Source organism: Vulpes vulpes, chromosome 4 (genome assembly GCF_048418805.1).
Source record: "Vulpes vulpes isolate BD-2025 chromosome 4, VulVul3, whole genome shotgun sequence".
Classification (NCBI taxonomy): Eukaryota; Metazoa; Chordata; class Mammalia; order Carnivora; family Canidae; genus Vulpes; species Vulpes vulpes.
In genome coordinates, this window is record NC_132783.1 from 68362625 (window position 1) to 68385738 (window position 23114).

General features: G+C 48.4%; 1 protein-coding gene across 1 annotated transcript in view; it reads left to right on the forward strand.

Annotated features, from left to right (window-relative positions):
- The window catches only part of PGBD5 (piggyBac transposable element derived 5), a 102104-nt gene that overhangs the window by 75437 nt on the left and 3553 nt on the right, over positions 1-23114 (forward strand). The window contains exons 4-5 of the mRNA XM_072756006.1: positions 14459-14639; positions 17561-17758. Coding sequence (XP_072612107.1) covers positions 14459-14639; positions 17561-17758 — 379 coding nt within the window. The remainder of the gene's footprint in view (positions 1-14458; positions 14640-17560; positions 17759-23114) is intronic.

Consider the following 23114-nt stretch of genomic DNA (forward strand, 5'->3'; position numbering starts at 1 on the left):
CATTTCTAGAATTTTTTCACTGTGTCATGCATCTGGGAGCATATGTCTTAGCTGGGGGATAATACGCTATCATGTAGAAATAGTGACTTCCCCATGAGCAAAGGCACTTTGCACACACACTGCGGATACTGCTGGAGCTTGGAGGTGAGATCCCTGGCACCTTGGTTTGGTTGAGCTTTGGCACTGTCTCCAAGGTTGTCATGCTTTCCTTGGTCAGGTTTTTTGTCTTGTGTTTTCTTTTCTTTTAGATTGATTTATTTATTTTAGAGAGTGTGCAAGCAAGCACAGGTAAAGGGAGAGGGAGAGAGAAACTTCAGCAGACTCCTCGCCAAGTTAGAAGCCCGGGGTGACGCTTGATCTCAAGACTCTGAGATCATGACCTGAACTGAAACCAAGAGCCAGTGCTCAACCAACTGCACCACCCAGGTGCCACTCCCCCCACCCCCCCATCACTGTCAGGCTTACCCCAGTCTCCAGCCATGGGCCTTTGGAATCCCAGTTACAGACAGTTGAGTGACCAGGATGTTGGTGTGCTTTGCAGTCCTCAGTCCCATGGCCATCTGTTCGTACTCCATGCAGGGACAGCAGTGTCAGTCACTTGTGTTGTCCTCGGGCACTCTGTCATCAGGCAGCTCTGCAGAATGTGAGGTGCCAGAGAGTGCTTCCTCCATTTGACTCCCTTCCTGACTTGGCCTTTCTGGTTTCATCCCCCGACATCAGCAAGGCTCAGAGATAGCTATAATTAATTTTGTGTATTGGTTTGGCTGGACCACAGGACCCAGATATTTGGTCAAATGCAATTCTTTTTTTTTTTTTTTAAGATTTATTTATTTATTTATGATAGAGAGAGGCAGAGAGGCAGAGACACAGGAGGAGGGAGAAGCAGGCTCCATGCCGGGAGCCTGACGTGGGTCTCGATCCCGGGACTTCAGGATTGCGCCCTGGGCCAAAGGCAGGCGCTAAACCGCTGAGCCACCCAGGGATCCCGATCAAATGCAATTCTTGATGTTTCTATGAAGGTGTTTTTTTGGGGGGATGAGATTAACAAACCCATAGACTTTGAGTAAAGCAGGTGAGGGATGGGCCTCATCTAATCAGTTGAAGACCTTAATAGGAAAAAACTGATGAACCTGGAAGAAGACAGAAATCTGCCAGAAAAATGCCTTTGGATTTGACCTGTAACTCTTTCCTGGGCCTCTAGCCCACCAGCCTGTCCTGTTAGACTTACTGAGCCTCCATAATCATGTGAGCCAATTTCTTAAAATAAATGTCTATCCTTCCAAACAGATAGAAGTGATTTTATGTGTGTGTGTGTGTGTGTGTGTGTGTGTACACACACACACTTCCTGTTGGTTCTATGCAGAGGTTTTCCTGCACTCCACCTGGCTTAGAGGTAAATGTTCTTATAGGAGAGACAGATATATTAAAAACCATTCATAAATACAGTATGACAGGTGCAGCATTAGAAATGCATGTACAGTGTTATGAGGCCACAGGAGGGCACCTGGGGCTAAGAAAGCCCCCCCAAGGCGTACAGAATAGGGCATGTGATGCACCCCTGCAGAAAGCGTCTGTGGCAGCAGGCATTGGAACGGGAGCCAGTGTCTCCCTCCCCACTCCCCTGGGCGCACCCACTGAGCCTGGTATAATCCTTTAAGCTGTACACAAGGGAAAAACCGAAGCTCCCAGAGAGTAAGTCATTTATCCAAGACTCATGGCTGAGAGGCCGTGGAGCAGAAGCAGTGGCCAAAGGGCTGGCGGGCTCCTTCTCCTGCGGTGTGTGTGTAGCCCGCGTCCCGCTCCCTGGGGCCCTCTCAGGAAGGGAGGAAGAAATAACCACGCAGCTCGGGGTGTTCTCTCTGACTTGGACATCTACGTGGAAAGTATTTCTGTGACTCACCTTTCAAATGTCCATTTAAGAAGAATCGGGGATCGTGGCATATCTGCAGTAGAAAATCCTCAAGGCTAATGGAGGCCTATTTATCCCTCCGTGCCCACACCTTGCCATGGACTCCCAGCAGTCTCCCAACAGTCTCATGGAAGATCTTGAGGCTTTGGGCTTTTTGACCCCAGCTCTCATAGCGGTGGAATAAGCAGGCAGGGAGTCATATTAAGTGAGGCTCTGAAAATTCTGAGATATAGTCACTTCTTGGGTTCTAAATGCTCTGTACCCTGTGAGACCACAGCTCATGCCTTCTTTTGGTAGAACCACTGCCATTTGTAGATTAGAGGCTTATGGTGTGCTCAAGAGCATATACTGTGTCCTGTGTCCCAGGTCTGCCAAGAACTGTCTCCAGCCCCAATATACTCTCTAGCTCATGCCCTTTGCAGAGGGCCTCTGAGAAAGGGGGCCAGCCAAGGGGACAGGATCCACCTATGCCTTTTGTGGTCTCCCTTGTGAGCTGGAGAAGACTGAAAGGAGAGATTTATACTGAAGATGTGACTTCCACTTTCTGGGGAAAGTCCTGTTGTTGACAGGTTGGTATTCCTTAGTCTGAGACATTAACTTTGCTCATTTTGGAAGCCTTGTGATATTTCTGTGGGGGTCAGAGAGAGACTGTCTCTATAGAGACTTACTGTTCTGCCTCTACTATGTCAGAAAGATTGAGAATCTGGTGGGAAAAAATTGGCCAGCAGTTTAGTTGATGTTATATTGACCCATGGTGACCATAGAGCCCTGAGATTCTTTGCGGGGTGAAGGGAGGGTCTGCTAATTAAAAAAAAATATCTCCTAACCTAGTCAAAAAGAGCAGATCTCTCCTATTTGAATGTGTTGAACTAGGCCACCTGCCTCTATAGTGTGAGACCTGCGGTTCCCAGCGAGGGGTGTTGGCAGGCGAGAGAGCCCCAAGGAGGGCTTGGTTTCCTGCTCAGTGAACTGACCTTCACTTGGAGGTGTTTGGGCTTCGGGAACCAGAATTCAGGATGGAAACTCCCCAGGCAAAAGGACCCCCGGCTCCCACCCCCTGCACATTGTTCAGTGTGTCCAGGCAGAGCCCAGGTGTGCATCTGTGAGGGGTTCTGTAAATGGGGTCCCTGCACCCTCTGTTTTTGGGGGAGGAGCTGATCTAAAAGCACCTCACTTCTTTTCAGCCTGACCTGTGGATCCACGACAGCTTTGTCTGGGGTTCAGAACAGGGAGATTGGCATCGGTGGAGAGCCTGCTATGTGCCGGCTCCATGCTTGGGCATTTCCCATGCGTTACTCGTTTTCTCCTCACTGCAACGTTAGGATGGAGGCAATGCTCCTGCCCTTTCCACTGTGAGGACCCGAGGCACAGAGAGGGGAGCCGCCTGGCCAGAGTGCCAGCCGTAAAGTGACATGACAGAGCTGGGATGAAATGCAGCCTTTCTCACCCCACAGCCCACCCTCCTAACCACCAGGCTGTGTGAGCAAATTTTCCTCACTGTAGACAAAACCACGTATCCATTTCTTACCCATCATGGTTGATGTTTGATTGATGTTTTAGCACCAGTTGTCACAGTCTCCCTTATCTGAGACCTACTTTTTATGTTGGAAAAAACTTGAGGAATTGGCACTGGTGTTTGTCCTTATTTGATTTTTAATCTTTTTTAAATTCTAAGTGAATGAAATCTTTTGCTCCTGACCTAGAACTAACTGGATTAGCTTGAAATGTGAGGATCAGAGTGGGATTAATTAACTAGAGTGGATTTTGCTTATGGAGTCAAAACCTGGGCAGGACAGGGGGCCTTCGTCCGTCTGTACATGGTGGGGACGCAGGCATCCATCCTGGTATGTTGGATGCGGTTATGTCACAGGATGGAGTTGGCTGGGGTACAAGACATCTGTCACATCATCTCTGAGTGTCTTGGAGCAAGTAGCTGAGAACTAATTCCGTCCACAGTCTGTAGAGTGGAAGTGCCCAGCCCTCCTTACCACGGAGGGATTCAGAGGGGACAGTAAAGTATTAAGTGAGTCAGGCACCGACTGGACCAGATGGAACCCTGGCCTTCTCCCCAGGGAACTAAGAATCTACAACGGCTGGGATGCGAGTGGATGCCAAGAGCCCGCAGAATGCTGCCACCCATCCCTCTGCCGCGCCTCACCAAGATTGGAACTTTGGAATGAAAAAAAGCAAGGTTCTTGCCAGGGTCAGTCCTGCTGAAGTTTAGCTAGAGATGAGAAGAGCCATGGCACATGAGCCTGCCCTGGCCATAGGCAAGGTAAGAGGCAATGTGAGAGAAGATTGGTGGCAGGAGTCAGCATGGCGATGAGATGGTGGTTTGCAGACTTTGCTGGAAAATAATCGGGTTCATAAGCCAAGGATGGCATAAAGCAGTGGTGTCCAGAACTTTCCATTACTATTAGCCCATGTGACTGCCAAGTGTTGAAATATAACTGGTATGACTGACGATTTGAATTTTTCATTTTACTTAATTTTGATTACATTAAAACAGCCACATGTATGTCTAGAGGCTACAGCCTGGGCATAGAGCTTTGCTATTAAAAGAAAATCACCTTTACATGCACAGGTGTCACAGACAATGGCCTTGTGAGGTACATAGAGTATAATGATCCTTGCAAACGAGGAAACCACAGCCCAGAGCAATTAAGTAACTTGCCCCAAATCTCACTGGCTAGTGAACAGCAGAGCCCACGTGCACTGAGCCCAGCGCGATGCCTTCACCATCTCCTTGTGGCATACTCCGTTCCTCTTGTGGCGGGTGAACGTTGCTTACACATTACAGCTCTCACAAGTGGCTGCCCCTGAGATGCCCCAGAGGACAGCCTCCCACATCACCATGGGCTCACCTGCCTAATTTCAGGGAGCTCAGACCCTGCACTCCTGCATTGCGTCCCCACTGCGAGGATGCCACCGTCCACTTGCTTCCTGCACTGTCCACCTGCTTCGAGATGAGGATCACAGCTCCTGATGTTGAGTGACTTCCCCGTCCCCAGAGGTGCCCTGCTCAGACGGGCACAACAGAAACAGGGAAATTTAAAAAAAGAAAAAAGAAAAAAAGAAACCGGGAAATTCCCTGTTCCATTCTGCTCTGAAAGAGAAGTAGGGCCAGTGGTCTAGACCTGCATCTCTGAACCCGATTTTCTTCAAGACAGGAAGAGTGCCAAAACCCTAGTGACAGCTTGAGACAGCTTTGTAGGTGCATTTAAAGAGTTCTTCATCTGTCTGTTACTGCAGCTGTCACCAATGTTCTTTCCAGAAGGTGGGTGGGGCGGGGCAGGTGAGCTAGGTCCCACCTCTCCAGGTCTTGGGAGCATTGCAGAAATGGGCTATAATAGTTGTGTGTTGCCTAGGTCCCCCCAGGGATTACTATTATAATCTGTATTTCCTAAGATACTTTCTGTTGTCATGTCAGTATAAAATATGCAACATGGGGCACCTGGGGGGCTCAGTGGTTGAGGATCTGCCGTTGGCTCAGGTCGTGATTCCAGAGTCCTGGGATCAAGTCCCATATCGGGCTCCACACAGGGAGCCTGCTTCTCCCTCTCTGCCTGTGTCTCTGCCTCTCTCTGTGTCTCTCATGAATAAATAAATAAGAAATCTTTAAGCAAAAAATATGCAACATTAATTGTAATGTTCTGGGGCAAAGTGTAATGCTGTATATTAATTGTCCTTCCTATTTTCCAAATCTACATATTTAAAAGTTAATTAATCATAGGAGCAAGAAAAACTTTTTTAAGGAAAAGTGTAAAGCTTGGCAATGGAAAGATACATTTTTCTGCCCTACAGACACTTGTCAGACAAGCTTGTGGCTCAGATAGTAAAGTTTTCTGCAGCAAATTCCATATTCCCCAGGGGTGGATGATGCCCTGTGGGACTGAGACTGTTTTAGTGCAAGGATGCTCTCTCTAGATATGTGTAAGGTGAGACAGGACTTTTTGGAAGGCACACCAGCCAGCAATTACACAGCTAAGGGAAGGGTGTTTCCTTCAGCACTGTCTTCCTGAGGCTCTTACAGAGATTACCCGGCACAGACTGTGAGTGTGTGTGAATGTCCAGCAATGCTGCCTTTCTCGGATTACTGATCCCTAGGGCAGGCTTTCAAAATTCGTTTGTGTGTCTGCTGTAGTTGTAGCAATGGTGGAGTTGGGACAAGATTCTATTGGAGGCTATGATTTTCATAGATTTATAGATTTATTCATTTAGCTAAGGGGTACAAGTTGACATCTTTGACCAGCTGAAGTAATTCAGTCAAAGCCAACCCAGACCAGTGGGATATTAGACCAAGGCGACCATCAGCACCTGTCAGGCTGAGCCCTCCTTGGCCAGGTTCTGACTGCCCAGCTAACAGTTCCTCCTAAATTGTGCCCCTTGTTGTGGACTTTTTTTTTTTTTTTTTATGTTGTGGACTTTTGAAGTAATTTTTTATGTTACTTATTTAAATGTAGATCCTACTTTATATTCACTTTAAAAATAAACTCACACCAGAGGGGAGGGGGCTGGGCGGATAGGAGAAATAGGTAAGGGGGATTAAAAGATACAAACCTGAGACGCCTAGGTGGCTCAGTGGTTGAGCATCTGCCTTCAGCGCAGGGCATGATCCCGGGGTCCTGGAATCGAGTCCCACATCGGGCTCCCTGCAGGGAGCCTGCTTCTCCCTCTGCCTGTGTCTCTCTTCCTCTCTCTCTCTCTGTCTCTCATGAATAAATAAATAAAATCTTTTTAAAAATAAAAAATAAAGGGTATAAGCTTCCAGTTCTAAAATAAATCATGGGGATGAAAAAAGTACAGCATAGGGAATATAGTTAGAAATATTACAATAACTTTTTGTGGTGACAGATGGTGACTACACTTGTTGGGATGATTATTACACCTGAAACTAATATATTATATATAGTATGTTACATATAATATTATAGAATTATTATATGTTAGCTGTACTTTAAATATCTTAAGAAATTGCATATAGCAAAAGAGTAAAATAAACTCATTATTTTATAGCAACAAGTGCCCCAAATTTGGACCGCCCTTGGACTTTGATGACTGTCACTTGTGGCCTCGGTCTTCCTCCAGATTTCCTAATGAGAATGTGAAGACCTTTGATTCCATACTTCCTCCAGATTTCCTAATAAAAATGTGAAGTCCTTTGATCCCCTGCTCCTGTGCTGGAGTGACCCAAGTGCCTTCTCCTTGGGAGGAGACTGGACAAAATGTGGGAAAATGCCAGTGCCCAGACAGGCCCATGTGCACACACAGACTCAGCAACTCCAGGGTGGCTCCGTAAGGACTGCATGTCACTGGCTTGGAGGGAACCATATATCCTCCAGGAGAGTGAGAGGCTGGCCCCTACTGAGAGTGATCATCCTCTGCACACATGTCCCCAACACAGCATCTCTTAACAGCCACTTACATAGATTGGGGTTGTCTTGGGAAAGAAATACTGCAAGTTCCAAATGTACCTGTGCTGGAGTAACTCCTGATAAGGAAGTTCACTTGTAATTACATTTAGTCATTTTGTGATGAAATTGTATTATGTTTAGCATCTGAAAGCAAACATTTCAAAACATCTGTAATTCCAATGTAGATAGATAGCTACTTGAGGAATAGAGTCAACATATATATATAAACACACACACACACACACACACACACACACCATTTTATAAACCAGTTATTTTGGGGATCCCTGGATGGCTCAGCGGTTTAGCACCTGCCTTCGGCCTAGGGTATGATCCTGGAGTCCTGGGATTGAGTCCCACATTGGGCTCTGCATGCATTAGCATGCATGGAGCCTGCTTCTCCCTCTGCCTGTATATCTGTCTCTCTGTGTCTCTCATAAATAAATAAATAAAATCTTAATATATATATATATATATAATCCAGTTATTGCACTTAAGATATTGTGAACCTTTTACTATATACTTAAATAATTTTTCTAGATCATGATCTTTTAAAAAATTGCACTACTTAAAAGTAGGTAGGTATGATGGAATAATTTTAATCAGCCTCCTTTTCATGTGAGGTAATTAGGTTGCTGCTATATATATATATATATATATATTTTTTTTTTTAAGATTTATTTGAGAGAGAGTGAGACAACACGGGGAGGGGCAGAGAGAGGAGAAAAGCAGAGTCTGCCAAGTGCGGACCCTGATACGGGGCTGTCTCATGACCCTAAGATCATGACCTGAGCCAAAATCAAAAGTCGGATGCCTAACCAGCTGAGCCACCCAGGAGCCCCAGGTGGTTGTTAATTTTTTTGCCATTATAAAAAAACTTCTGAGATAACATGGTTATATAAATATGAGGTCTTAAGTGCATTTCTGATTGTTACCTTAGGTTTAATCCCTAAAAGTGGAATTCATCAGTGCAATAGCATACATGTGTTTAAGATTTCCATCATGCTACAGAATTGCCCTATAGAAAGCACCGTACCAGGGCAGCCCCTGTGGCACAGCAGTTTAGCGCCACCTGCAGCCCAGGGTGTGATCCTGGAGACCCAAGATCGAGTCCCACATCAGGCTTCTTGCATGGAACCTGCTTCTTCCTCTGCCTGTGTCTCTGTCTCTCTCTCTGTGTCTCTCATGAATAAATAAATAAAATATTTTTTAAAAAAGGACCATACCAGCTTACTACTTTCACCAATATGGGAGGTTGGGGTGGAGGGAAGATGGTGTTGCTGTTGGTCCACACACATTGTACATTGAAATCAGTCTGTTTTCCAAGTAACAAGCTGACCTCATCACCAGCACTCCACCTATCAGCTATGGTGTTATAATTCTTCAGATCCATAGAAATGCTGTTGTTGAAGTGATATGCAGGCAGTAGGCACGGCTCTAGGATGCTCACAAGGTTCCTGCCCCTGGTATGCACACACCTTCTCCCACTTACTCACTCAAACACGAATCCAGGCATTGCCGCAAAGGAATTTTGATTTTGTGGGTAAAATTATGGTCCTAAATCCATTGATCTTAGAAAGGAAATTTTCCTGGGTGGGTCTGACATAATTAGGCGAGCCTTTAAAAGGAACAGGCCCTTCATGGCAAAGAGATTATAAAAATTTTTTTTTTTTTTTTTTTTTTTATTTATGATAGTCACAGAGAGAGAGAGAGAGGCAGAGACACAGGCAGAGGGAGAAGCAGGCTCCATGCACCGGGAGCCCGACGTGGGATTCGATCCCGGGTCTCCAGGATCGCGCCCTGGGCCAAAGGCAGGCGCCAAACCGCTGCGCCACCCAGGGATCCCATTTTTTAAAAATTTTTTTTTTTTTTTTTTTTTTTTATTTAGCAAAGAGATTATAGAAAGGAGGGATTCAACCTGAGGGAGGGTTTCCACTTCAGACTTTGGAGGTGGAGGGGCCATGCTATAAGGGACACAGGTGGCCTCTTGGAGCTGAGGACAGTCCCTGCCCAGTCCTGCAGCCAGAAGGGAACAACTTGAATGAGTCTGAAAGGATCCCGAGCGCCAGCTGACACATGGCCTGCCAACACTTTGCAGCCTTGGGAAACTCACCCATGCCGTTTCTGCACTTCCAGCCACAGAACTGGAAGCTAATAAATGGGTCTTGTTTAACCCACTAAGCTCGTGGTGACTGACATGCAGCAAAAACAGATCTGAGTTTGATTTGTTTTAAGATTTTATTTATTCATGAGAGACACAGAGAGAGGCAGAGACATAGGCAGAGGGGAGCCTGATGCACTACTTGATCCTGGGACCCTGGGATCACTACCTGAGCCAAAAGCAGACACTCAACCACTGAGCCACCTAGGTACCCCACATCTAGGGTTTTTTCAGCCAGATTGTGTGACTTTCTGGATCATTTTTCTCCTTGACACATTTTACTCTTTACCTCTCTCTTCACATTCTCTTCCTACCTCCCTGACCCTTCCTTTCCATATTTCCCTGGGAGTTCCTTGTCTGGCCACGCTCCAGATGCTGGTGACCCCCAGGAATCCATCTCAGCCACTCTGGGGATTGCACTGCACCTGTGTACAGTTGACTGTTACCCAGGTGTCCTCATCCCTGACCTCTGCCGACATAGGTCTTCCTCTGTGGCTTCTGCTTGCGTGTCTCTCAGGCACCCTAGACTCAGCCTAGTCCCAGCTGGATTTGTGTCTTCTCCACACCACCCCCTCCCACTACCACCTCCTCACTGCCTTTTCTTGTCCCTCTTTCCAAATTAGAACCCGTTTCTTCCCTTACTGCCTGAATCTGACCTCTCCCTTAAAAGTAGGAACAGTGTTGAAGACCAATTTCACTTTCAGGGAAATTGTGAAAAAGATTTTGTTTCCTTAAATCAGAAGAGAAGAAAACCAAACACTTTTCAAGTTGAAGAAAGTGCTTTAATATATCCTGTTAATGTATTTGTCTTTATGACAGTGCAGTTGGTAGAATGCAATTTAAGAGGGGTCCACAGAAGCAGATGACCCGTGAGAGTCCCACATAGCCCTGACCCCACCTAGTTTCTATGGATGTGGACATTTGTACTGATGGTGTCATGTGTCACCTTACCTGGCGGCCCTGAAAGTGGGGTAGGTGCTTTTTGAGGTGATCTCAATGGATGGAGCTTTGGTTCTTGGGAAGGGTTGCAAATCGCTGGTGATTTGGAGCTGCTGTGTTGGCCATGTCTGCCCTGGCAGGGGTCGTCTGAGCTGGGAAGTTCTCTCTTGCCTTCATCTACTTGCCTCTGTGCCTCGGTACTTGTCTCACGATGAATAGAAGTGGCCAGTTCCTCCAGCAGGTGTGAGGGATTCTCTGTTCCCTGGTCAGGCACTCTAGTTCCATTCTGAGTGTCACCCCAGGGGGACTGTGACAGGTCCATGCAGCCCCTGCGTGCCACCCCATGGCCCATCCCACGGATGTGCACACTTCCAGAGAGCAAAGGGAGAGCACGTTGGTCAGAGCAACTGAATCTAGTCTGGGAATGAAAGAGATGACATTTTGAAGGTGCGTCATGCTTTGAAGCCTGTTAGCCAGGAACCCAGGCAATCCACCTTCCAGAGGGCTAACTTTAGTGCTGAAAATGCATAGATGAGTCTTTGGCTCACGCAGTGCCCCAGCCAGGAAGCCACCCTGGCAAGAACCTGTTAGAAACATGTGATCCTCTCTAGGCTATTATAAGATCCAGGAGAGAATCAGTGTTTTCTGAACTCTTTGCTGTCAGAACTGCAGCAGGGCAGTGTTGTTCTGACATAGGATCAGACCTGCTCACGCCAGTCTCATCCCATCACAAATAGAGGGCTGCACGCTGGGGATCCCTGGGTGGCTCAGCAGTTTAGCACCTGCCTTTGGCCCGGGGCATGATCCTGGAGTCCCAGGATTGAGTCCCACATCAGGCTCCCTGCATGGAGCCTGCTTCTCCCTCTGCCTGTGTCTCTGCCTGTCTGTCTGTCTGTCTGTCTCTCTCTCTCTGTCTCTGTCTCTGATGAATAAATAAATAAATCTTTAAAAAATAAAAAGAGGGCTGCACGCTTTTCAGGAGAGGGCCTTGCCTACTGTGCAGCTTTGTTGGGGCACCTGAGGTTGGCGTGTGTGCAGCTCTGTTCTTCTCTCTGATGCCAACATGTTTCCCCTGCATCTGAAGCTCAGACCCAGCTAAACACTAAAGTGCGTTGAGGAACTCTCAGAATCCTAACATTGACAGGGACTTTGGTGGCTGTTGAGCCCTCATTAGCTGTGCAGACCTTCAACCTGGCCTTGCCTCTCTCTGAGCCACCCATTCAGTTGTGGGTAGTGCTGAGGGCTAGCGGGGGTTCTGATGCTTGAACGCAGTGTTTCCTAGCCATTTGTATGTAGTCACTATGCTTCTGCCTTAGGAAGATCTTAATGATCATTTTACAAGACACCTCTCTTGCCAAAAGAAGCGGTTCTTGGACTCCTTCCATGCTCCTTCCCCAGGCTTAGTGCCACTCCCTCTGTTAGGGACCAAATTGTGCCCCTTAAATTCTTGTGTTTTAGTCCTAACCTCCAGTACTACAGGATAGGGCCTTTAAAGAGATAATTAATTAATGTTAAAAAGATGTCATGGGGTCAGCCCTAATCTAACATGACTGGTGTCCTTCCAAGAAGAGGAGATTAGGACACAGACACACATAGAGGGACAGCCATCTATAGGCCAAGGAGAGAGGCCTCAGGGGAAACCAGCCCTGGCAGCATCTTGATCTCAGACTTCCAGCCTCCAGAACTGGGAGAAAGTACCTTTCTGTTTGTGATGGCCACCCAGCAGACTGCTCCACCAACCCAGCACACCTCTCCTTGTGCCTTGTAAAGAGTAGCATCCAGAAGAACTGATCATGGTTTGGCCAAAGAAGCATAACATGGTCACCACCCATATTATTATTATTTTTTAAAGATTTCATTTATTTATTTATTTATTTGACAGAGAGACAGAGAACAAGCACATAGAGGGAGAAACCGGGTTCCTACCAAGCAGGGAGCCCGATGTGTGGCTCGATCCCAGGACCCCAGGATCAAGATCTGAGCCAGAGGCAGACGCCCAACCAACTGAGCCACCCATGTGTCCTACCACCCATATTATTAACAAGCCAGGATCCTATTAACTTGGCTGGTCATGGCATCCAGTGACCATCTCCAAAGGCTTTCATGTTTGTTTTCTAGAACTATTCTTGCTCAATCCCATTTCTTGCATCTTATACCAGACGCAGTTACTTTTTGAACGTGGTTGTGGGATTTTACATGTGGTCCTGTTAAATTTTGCCTGCTTTGGGCTGAGTGTGCCAGTGACTGCCCCCATACCTCAGGGAAGACTTTGGAAACCACCTGGGGTGTCATCAAGGTTTGGGCCTGAGGGGTTCCCACAACACACACCCCATTCCCTGGTGAGAACCCGGGGTTTGGATGGAGGATTTCCTTTTGAATGACACATGGGACAAAACTAACTGCCTCTAAGGTGGATATCAGGCTGCACAGTGCCCAGCATGGGTACGATGGGGTTTCAGGTAGGTATGAATCTCAGCCTTAGGTGCGAAACCCATGGTAGTGGCCACAAGAATTGGGCTTTGCTGAAGGAGAGAAGACAGGTTCTGAGAAATGTCCTGGCTCAGCCAAAATCACGTGTGATGTGTGACACAGGCAAAGCTTGGCTTCTCTATCCCTGGCAAAGAGATTTCTTCTGAGAATTGAGGTGAGAAAGGTACAGAGATCCCAAAACGAAATGGAGTCCTGCCACGTTATGTAAAAGATGTTCTATATCATTAAGCCATTGCCTGCCAGGCTGCAAGAAAGTAGGGTCCTCCCTGAGTGTTTGGGACAGGATTAGCCCTCAGAAGATGAGCTGCTTTTGGAATTAGACCCATTCACCGATTCTTCATCTGTCTCAGGAACATCAGACACGGTATTTAACATGTGACTGAAGTAATCTGACCAAGGACGGATATTGTGGACAGGCCTGGGTCCTCTCCGGGGCCATGTTGGTTTTTCACAGCAGAGCATCATTGGCTGTCTGCATGGACAGGCCTGCAGTTCTGTGTCTCAAAGGACAGTCAGAGGTAGCCTCATGGCTGACCCAGTGTCTGTTGTCCCTGGGGCATCTGACAGGCACAGGCGAGCACTATTAGCTTGCGACATGCTGCCGTAAAGGTACCTAAAACATTCCACAAGAAGAACTGCAATCCCTTAAGGAGAACAGTAGTTAGTACCCATATGACAAATTCTTCACGACTTGGTCAGTCGTTGGGTGGACCGGACTCTTCTCAAATCCATTCCCATTTCTGGTGATCTCCCTTTTGGTGATGTTCCTGGAAGATGTTCATGGGACAAAGAGTGTAAAACTTGCTTGCTAATCCCAGTACAACCTCTTTGCTGGTCCTAGCAACTCAGGGGAGTTTTGAATCCCTGCTCCTGACTTCTCTTCTGCCTGTATGGTGGCTACTCTGAATAATAAAGGGCAACAGTAAATACAGATGCACTTTGTGTGTTAGAAAGCTGTGTTCAGGGGTGTCTGGGTGGCTCAGTCGGTTAAATGCCCAACTCTTGGTTTCAGTTCAGGTCATGATCTCGGAGTCATGGGATCGAGCCCCATGTCAGGCTCTGTGCTGAGTTTATAGCTTGGTTAAGATTCTCTCCCTCTGCTCCTCCCACTCCCATCCCCCCCAAAACCAACAACTGTATTCAAATGGAAAGTACATGGACAAGCTTACAGGTGAGGTGGCCTTAAACTTTTATTTAATGTAAATTAAAGCTCCAGACTGGGGGATGTGTTTGCGTTGACCTTAGCTGCCAGATTCGCTACTTGTAATAGTTTGACCCTTTTCTTCTCTACCTTGACATTTCTAAACCGAAAAGTTCTGCCAAGCCACCAGCTGCCTGGGCTCCATGGTGGCCCTGGGAGTTCCCCATGGTCTCTACAGGCTGAGGAGGCAATGGGGTGGGAGGGCTGCAGAACCAGCAGCCCATGGGAGAGGTGGCTTTTGCACCCAGTATTGGCCCAGCGAGGGCAGCCTGTGCTTTCTGAAACCTTGGGCCCCAGCCTGACATTCTATGAGCTCATGTGATTCCTTTGTATTTCTGTTCAAGATTTATGTCCACCTGAAGGAAGGCGGGGGTCCTGATGGGCTAGATGCACTGAAGAATAAGCCTCAGCTCCACAGCATGGTGGCCCGAAGCCTGTGCCGGAACGCAGCTGGCAAGAACTACATCATCTTCACGGGGCCCAGCATTACCAGCCTGACCTTGTTTGAGGAGCTGGAAAAGCAAGGTTTGTTGTGTGGTGAGCCGGTCCTGAGTGTGGCCCCTGCCCTCTGGGGAAGTTGGTGGCAGGGGAGCCTGGGGGTGCAGGTGTGTCGCAACCAACACACACCATAGGCTGCTTGGCCAGGGGGGAACATGATGGTTTCATCCTGCCACACGCCTGGACCCTGCTGGGCACTGGAGATCAGAAGGGACACCTGCCACCGGCTTGAGCTCTGGGGGGCATGCATGGCATGTTGGCGCAAAGCTCTACCCGGGGCATGGTTGAGAGACCATGGCCATTGAAGGGGCCTTCTAGTGGCTAAGTCCATTTGGGCTGTTCTAACAAAATACCATAGCCTGGGCGGCTTATAATCAGCAGCAGACATTTATTCTTCAGAGCTCTGGAGGCTGGGAGTCAAGATCAGGGTGCCAGGTAGGTCAGGTGAGGGCCTCTTCCAGGTTGCAGACCTGAAATGCCAGAAGCTACAGGGAGCTCTCTGGGGTCCCTGTCCATAAGGACTCTGCTCCCATTCATGAGGGCTCCACCCTTATGACCCAGGCCCCTCCCAGAGGCCCCACCTCCTCATCCCATGGTCTTGGGCATTAGGCTTTCAGCAGATGAATTTGAAGGGAACACAGACATTTGCTCTGTAGCACCTAGACACTCCTCCTGCTAAGGCCCTGAAGTCTTCAGACCTATAATGTGACCTCTCCAGTTGACATGGATGTCACGGAGAATTACGTAGATGAATACAGGCTGCAGTGCAGCGGGCCTCAGAAAATTCTTAGTATCCCTTGGTGCTGAGGTGCTTTATTCCATCAGTTGAAAGATTGGGAAGCCTTCATGGCTAAGACAGAAATGGGGGCTCTAGAAGATGTGGACTGAGTCAGGGAGCCCGAGAGCAAGCTGCATATCCTTTGCTTTGTCCTACATTTTGGGGATTTATATCTTGTCCACTCGGGAGAAACATAAAAAGCTTCTGCTCTGCTATGTCAGCCACTGGAATTGCAGACCTATTGCTTAGCAACGGATCAGACATCTAGCCTTAAAACAGAATCCTCTCAAGTAATGGGGAGCCAAGGGCTTCTGACCTTGACCTCAGCCACAGTGATGAGGAAGCAGCCCCTGGACTCTGTGCTCTTACTCATCTGCAAGGTCCAGTGCCCCATTGGGCTTGGTGTTTAATTGTGGGGAGAACTCAGGGTGGAGAGATAACACTATATGAAGAGGGGCTGTAGAAGTCAAGTTGGAAAAAAATTGGCGCTGATGTGTGTTAACGAGCCACTTTGGGAGAGTGATGGGTTCCCACGTTAGGGGGTGTGGTGAGAGCCAGGGCTCCCTTCCCCACTCGCCTGCTCATTCAAGTCCCGGTGTGGGTGCAGAGCCATGGTTCTCAATTGTCCCTATGCTGTTTGCACCAGCCCCTAGGGACTCTGGCTGCGCTGGTGTGGGCTGGTGCCCCCCAGGGGATTCCCATGGGCAGCCAGGATTGAGGAAGGGCATCGTAGCGGAGAGTCTGGCTGTCCCTCCGTGGGTGTACAGAGACTACTTTGTAAGACATCCAGAAAAGACATTTATATAAGAAGTGCTGTTTTCATGAAGGGGCAGATTCATGAAGTTTGGATGCTATTTGAATTTTCTTTTTCTCCCTTATGAAAATGTACCTGCACTTTGGCTGGTCATGTGTATTGATGGCTGAGCCCTGGGGGGATGACTTAAAACATACTTCACCTTGTTCGCCTAATCCTCTCCACTGTTTTAAAAATAGTTTCTTATTTTTAAATAATAAGACTGGAGTGGCTGGAGGAGTTCCTGCAGAGGTGTGAGTGGCCAGGAGTGCTCTTATTTTGAGCAGCAAGACTGGACTGTGCCACCCAGGGGGTCCTGCTCTGCACCATTTGAGCAGCAAGGGGAACCTCCTGAGGGAGGCAGCTCCTCAGGGTGTCTGTCCAGGGTGGGGTGGAGATGCAGGGATGAGGGAAGCATGTGCACAGGTTACATGATGAATCAGTGTCTGTCTCCAGTGAGCTTTAGTCTTTGACCCAAGACCCTGGGGATGAGACCGTCCCCAGCCACTTCAGGCAGAAGTGCCGCTCCGCGTCGCCTCCAGGCATCCAAACCAGACCTGGCTACAGGGAGGAACAGACTCCCCGTGGCCCACTCAGTGGGGCAGGCCCATGCTGGGGAGGACCAGGAAAGGCCTTGAGCCCAGGGTGGAATTTGCTGAGCCCACCTTGTCCACACTGTGCTCACCATCCCTCCTGCTCTGCCCCGGAACCTTCCTGTGCATCAAAGGCCACACTGTTGCTCCTCCCTCGGGAGGCTTTATGTTCAAAGGCAGGACACTGGCTGGATGCATATTGCTTAGTGATTATTGCCTCTGCATTTAACTTACCTCCAACGGGACGCGGGCTCCGTCTTGCACACGGCCTCTGGGTGCTTCTGGGTGCAAGCAGAGGGCTGGACCCGCGGCTGGTTGAATCTTGGCAAGAGTGTTAAGGGGTCATGGTGTGGTCAGACTTGGATAACAGACAGACCTTGCTTAATCCCTGCCTTTGCCCTTCCAGCCGTGAGCTTGGGGGCCTATTGGAGCTGCACTTCCTCTCCTATAATGTGGGTAGAATGACCTGAATGCAGAAGTTTCTAGAAGCAGATAGAAGGATGGGTACCCATGCTGAGCACTGTGCCTGGCACATAGTGGGTACTCTAGGGACGAGACCCCTGTTGGTACTGCTGATGGCTCACGTGATGGTCTCACGTGTAATTGTAAAGATACATATGGAAGTACTGGGAGGGAGAGACGGCGCGTCTGGGATCCAGGTCCCCAAACTGTCACAGTCTCTTCTACAGGGACTTCTAGAGGACCCACCCCCCAAGCATCAGCACCCTATCTGCACGGGCCTCCCCGCCGGTGTGGCCACAGCTTTGTGTCCCTCTCCCCGCAGAGATTTACTGCTGCGGCCTGCTCAGCTCCAGGAAGAGTGACTGCACCGGCCTGCCCCCGTCCATGCTGAGCAACCCGGCCACCGCCCCGGCGCGGGGCCAGCACCGCATCAAGATGAAGGGGAACATGTCTCTGATCTGCTGGTACAACAAAGGGCACTTCCGCTTCCTGACCAATGCCTACTCGCCCGTGCAGCAAGGTGGGGCCCCGCGGGGTGCCGGTGGGGCCGTGGGGTTTTGTGCGGCTCTCCTCTCGGGCAGCTCCCAATCCTCGGCCGCTCCTGGGCTGGGCTCTGACCACGCTGTGTCTGACTGGGGGGCGACAGCTGTCTGGGCCCGCGGGCTGCCAGCTGCTGCTGCTGGTGGCCTGTCCGCAGGAGAGAAGCCGCGACGACAGGATTGGCAGGTGCCCCGGCTTGTGCATGGCCACCGAGAGTGGCGTGTACTCGATCACTTGATCACCCAGGATTCCCTGAAGAATCTGTTCTGACAAGACAGGAAAATATCAACTGTTTTATCAGTTCAGTGTCTTACTCAGAGGTTAACCATTGGTTTTTGTTTTTTTGTTGTTGTTGTTGTTGTTGTTTTTTTGGATGTTCAGGTGATTCTTTAATTTTGCTTGGGGTTTAAAATCCATTCCTAAGAAAGGGATTTACTTAGCAAGCAGTCTATAGTTAAAGCAGCTACAGCTGAAACACTTTTAAACTGCTGAAAAGGGAGCTGGAAATGACCATGGGGCACTTTACAAAAATATTTACGGTTACATAGTGTATTTGAAGATCCCTGGTATTCCTTTATATTAGGACATCTTTCCTCTTTACTTCTGAAGGAACATTGCAAGGGGCTCAGTTGTGTGGGAGTGGTGTGGGGGGCGTGTATGTGGGGCATGGGCTGTGTGTGTGTATGTGCCTGCGTGTGTCCGTGTGTGTGGTATGTACGTGCATAATGTGTGTGTATATATATGTGGTGTGTGTGTGTCTGGGGTGTGTGGTGTGTATCTGTGATGTGTATGTATGGGGGGGAATGTGTGCTTAATTAATGTCTGCCATTCATTTATTCCCATCCCTGACCCCCTGCACACACACTGAAGTTATGTTACATGTCAGTAGAGATGACAATCCAGGGATGCAAGCCTATGGGACCTAGGTTTACAGAGTTACAGAAAGCTGCCAGTTTCTCAAGGAAGGGCTGTGTGAAGGGCACTTAGAGGAAATGTTTGGAATTGACCTTGCAAGCTGAAGGCAAGAGTCTGAAATGGACTTCTAGACTCTTGTGACTGGGCAAGCATTCACAGGAGAATGTTCGGGAAGAGCTGTTCGGGTAGGAGCTGCCTCCCACTAAATTGTGCATGACAAATTGTAAATTATGCAATCCAGTTTAAGATGGCAAAACCTTAAAACCCCAATCTCTAGGGTTGGGAGCCTTAAATCCATCACCAAGGGAACCAGCAAGGAGGCTATTGATGAGAAAGAAGAGAAAATGGGTAGGGTTGATTTTTAAATAGGCCAAAATTTGGTATTTGTGTTTCCTTCAGTTATAGTTTCCATTTCTAAAGTACTCTATTAGAAACCACAAAGTCCTGGGGCGCCTGGGTGGCTCAGTCTGTTAGCATCTGCCTTCGGCTCAGGTCACTATTTCAGGGTCCTGGAATCGAGCCCCATGTTGGGTTCCCTGCTTAGCAGTCAGTCTACTTCTACCTCTGCCCCCCTATGCCCCTGCTTATGCTCGTTCTCTCCCTCTCTCTCAAATAAATAAAATATTTTTTTAAAAATCACAAAGTCTCAAATCTTAGACTCCCTTAAAAACCCCAGGGAGTATGCCCTGGCCCCTCTGGCAGCACCTCTGGAAAGTACCCCCAGGGTGGATGGTATGGGCACCCACGAGCCAGACCTGCTCTGGAGCAGGAGCACCCGGAGGCAGGGGGGCAGTGTGGATAGCCCAGGCTGGGTGGCCCACCTCTCATCCCTATGGGAAATCCTTTTACTAGTCCACATCTCAGAGTATTTTTTTTTTAATGAAGGGGAAGATATTTGCTTTTCAATGTATTTCAAAACCATGATTTTTAAAAACCCCTTATTAGTATTTCATTTTTCTTTAAATGTCATAATTTTTCTGCCTCCACCCCCCCATTAATGATCCATTTTTTCATAATATGAATAAAGATGTAGTGAATATTTCCATACTTTTGGGTACATCTTTGATCACTTCCTGAAAATAAATCTGAGAGTGGAACGGCTGGCCTGGAGGGTCTGAACACTTTCAATGACATGTTGCCAAAAGACCGTCCTTACCACTATGACAGGCTAGGAGGGGACTGTTACTCCTCCTGTGTTTATCAACACAGATGTTGTTTTTTTTTTCTTTTTCTAAATTTGTCAATCTGGTGGGTGAAAATGCTACAAAATTTTAAATCTGAATTGCATGACTATTGATGAGGTTGAGTGTCTCCTTGTGTATCTGTTGGCCAACTTTCCATGATATCTTCTTGTCCACCTTGTCCTTTGAGGCACTTGTCTTATTGAAAGCAAATTTTATGCCTATAGCAAGTATTTTTCTGTATTTGTTTTCCTTTTGTGCTTTTATTTATTTCACAAGTTGTTTTTCATTCTGCATGGGAAGATCTGCCAATCATATTCTTTGTTCTTACAAGAGCTTTGAAAGTCCCTGCTCTGTCCAAGGGGCTGGATGAGTGTTAGATCACCTGGTTGTCTTACAGTGTGATTTTTGTGCTCTTTACAGTAACCCCCAGCCATCAGTTGGATTTTTACCTTTTTTAAGTGGCAAGAGTTGCTTGACCAGGCAGCCCTGTCTCTGTGCCTGAACCCTTTATAGAAAAGTTCTTTCTTTTTCTTGTATTTTAAATATCACCCAGAGGATGAAGTCTCAAATATTATAAAGAATGCCTTTGAGCTTGATACTCTCTCCTGCTGTGAATACACACACACACACACACACACACACACACTTCTGAAAGTTGAACAGAATTTCCAATTTTAGAAAATATATAACTGGTGAGGAACATTTTAGGAATGGGCTTATTATTTCTTCTGGATTCTAAGGAAAGATGCCCCTTCTTTCAGAGAGTGAGCATGTGCACATTCTTCTTAAAAGTTACCTGCTATCACATAGCCAGGGACCTCTGTGTGCAGAACAGATGCCCTTCTGCTTTTCTTCAGAAATCCATCTTGGATCTGTCATCTCCCTACCAGAGTCTTTGCCCAATTGGGGTGCATACTCCATGAGACTGATGGGCATCAGAATGTGCGTGTAGGACTGGGTCAGGTCTTGGCTCATTCATTCAGACTCACAGGATGGCAGAAAGAATGTCAGCCATGCCGCACGTAGCCTGGGGAGGCAGTCGGCAGAACTGCCACTGCTGCGTGAGTGCACGTGTTTCTCCTACCGGGTCACATAGTTTTCATGGCGCCACAGAGGTATGTACATAGAGTACATCTATGCACGGAGATTTGCATGGCTGTAACTGTGCAGGGTCCTTCCAGGGCGCCTGTGGGCCATGTCCTGGTGAAGTCAGCAAAGCCAGTAAAGCTCAGACAACCTCTTGTCAACACGTCCAGTGCCCGAGCTTTTTGGTCCTCAGAAAAGGATATTCTAGGGCAGCAACCTTACTCTTTCTAGCTGGAATAGTATCTCAAAATCCAAAATATCACCAGGGAGGAGGGTGATCTGGTTTATAAAATCGGGGTAATGCTCAAGCAGGTGAGTGCACACCCAGGTTTGGAAGCCACTCTGCTGAGATGTCCAGCAGAAAGCCTCATTGTAAGTTAAAAACTATAAGAATGATGGGAAGGAAGTGAAGGGCTAGGGTAGGACCCCCACAGTTGGGGAGACGGGACACGGCAGTTGAGGAACTGTGGCCTTGGCAGTGCTGGGACCAGGAGGCCAGAGCTGCAGGCTATTGGGAGCTCCAGGGACGTGGTTGACTCTGAGGTCCTTGACACGTGAGCCCGACTCACTGGAGACTGGGTGACTCAGAGCGAGTCACACTCTGCATCTGGGAACTCTATTTCTGTATAGGGATGATCTGATGTGCCCATATCCACCATGGCTTCCATGGAGCCCTAATAGGGCCTGAGCCTCTTTAGACTCTGAGAAAGCTGTAATTTTGGATAAATTTAAGCAGAGCTAGGAAACCTGCTCAGGCCTGGGCTCATTTGAGACTAGGATGTTTCCCTGATTGGTCTTAGACTGGGATAGGGGTGGCTGAGATAAGGGACTGGAAACATGCATGCTCAGGGGTTCTGTTGGAGAGGAACAGCCCTCCTTGGAGACTGTAGGATGGGCCCACCCTGCCTGTATGGCTGGATCCCCAGACAGTAGAGCATCTTTCATGGAGAGGGGATTCACAAACAAGCAGAGTCCCAGAACCCTCTGGACAGTAGGAAGCCCCCAGCCTGGGCATCAAGGTCCTCTGACTCTCAAAGAGCTTTAGGAAATGCATCACCTGGGGCCTCTCAATCACCCTGCCAATCTCAAGTTCTCCAGGTATTTCTTTGTGTGAAAACCCAATATCTGGGGGGATGACTGGGGACAGGGACCAAAAGAAAGAGAAAGATCCCAGTTCAGGGCTTAGTCTGTGCAGATGGATCCCTGCACTCCTGTCTCTTGCAGGTCCCTCGGTGAAAGTGTGGGAGATACTGTAGGTGAGCCCCTTGTGCTTGCAGGGGACATGCCACGGTGCTTCAGCTGTATCCATTCAAGTAGTGCCAACTTCACAATTCTTTAGATTGATGCTTCTAAAACAAAACAAAACAAATCAAAAAATGGTGGTGCTCTCGTAATCACATCATGCTGAAGGGGAGGCTGGTGAGAGATGGTAGTAAATCCCAACTACACCTGAGCACACAAGGCTTCTTGGAAGAACACATTCTTCCAAGTCTTCTGTGTCGTCTCTGGAAGGCAGCTCTTGGTCTCTGAGGCAGGTCTTGGAAAACAGGTTGTCCCGCAGTGGTTTGGGCAGCAGGGTGAGGAGGGCTGGTTCATCACTTTGTGTTCCTCACACCCGTCAGTAGGCAGTGCCCTGGACGCATTCCCGTTTGCATTTAGTAGAGGAAAAGCATGGGGTGGCAGGGGGCAGAGCTTCAGGGGTGGCCCAGTGCAAAAGGCACCTTCCATCCCTTGGTCCTCAGAGCCCCCCAGAAGTCCTGGGAAGCATGAAAGTGTCTCCTCGCTCTTGTGCATCTGTAACTCCACCCTTGTGCTGTGATGGAGGCAGGCAAAGGAGGCTGAAAGGACTCCCTGCACTCCCTGAGCGGCAGCCTTCCTGTGGGGAGGGAGGAGAAGGGGAGAATGAGTCCCGTGTCTCCCCTTTGCTCTCCGAAGGCCTGACCAGTCCAACACCCTCCCCAGTGCCACTTAAAGCCACCTTTGGGCCCGTCATCGCCCCGCGTGCCCGCAGTGCCCCTGTGCCCTGGGCACTCATCTATATGTTCTCCTCAAGTCCTCTGAAGCTTTTAGGGACCGGTGTCTACCTTCTGCGTCTCCCCTCCCCACCCCCAGCTCCCCGTTTTATGGCGGGACGGCCAAGCAGGGTGGAGA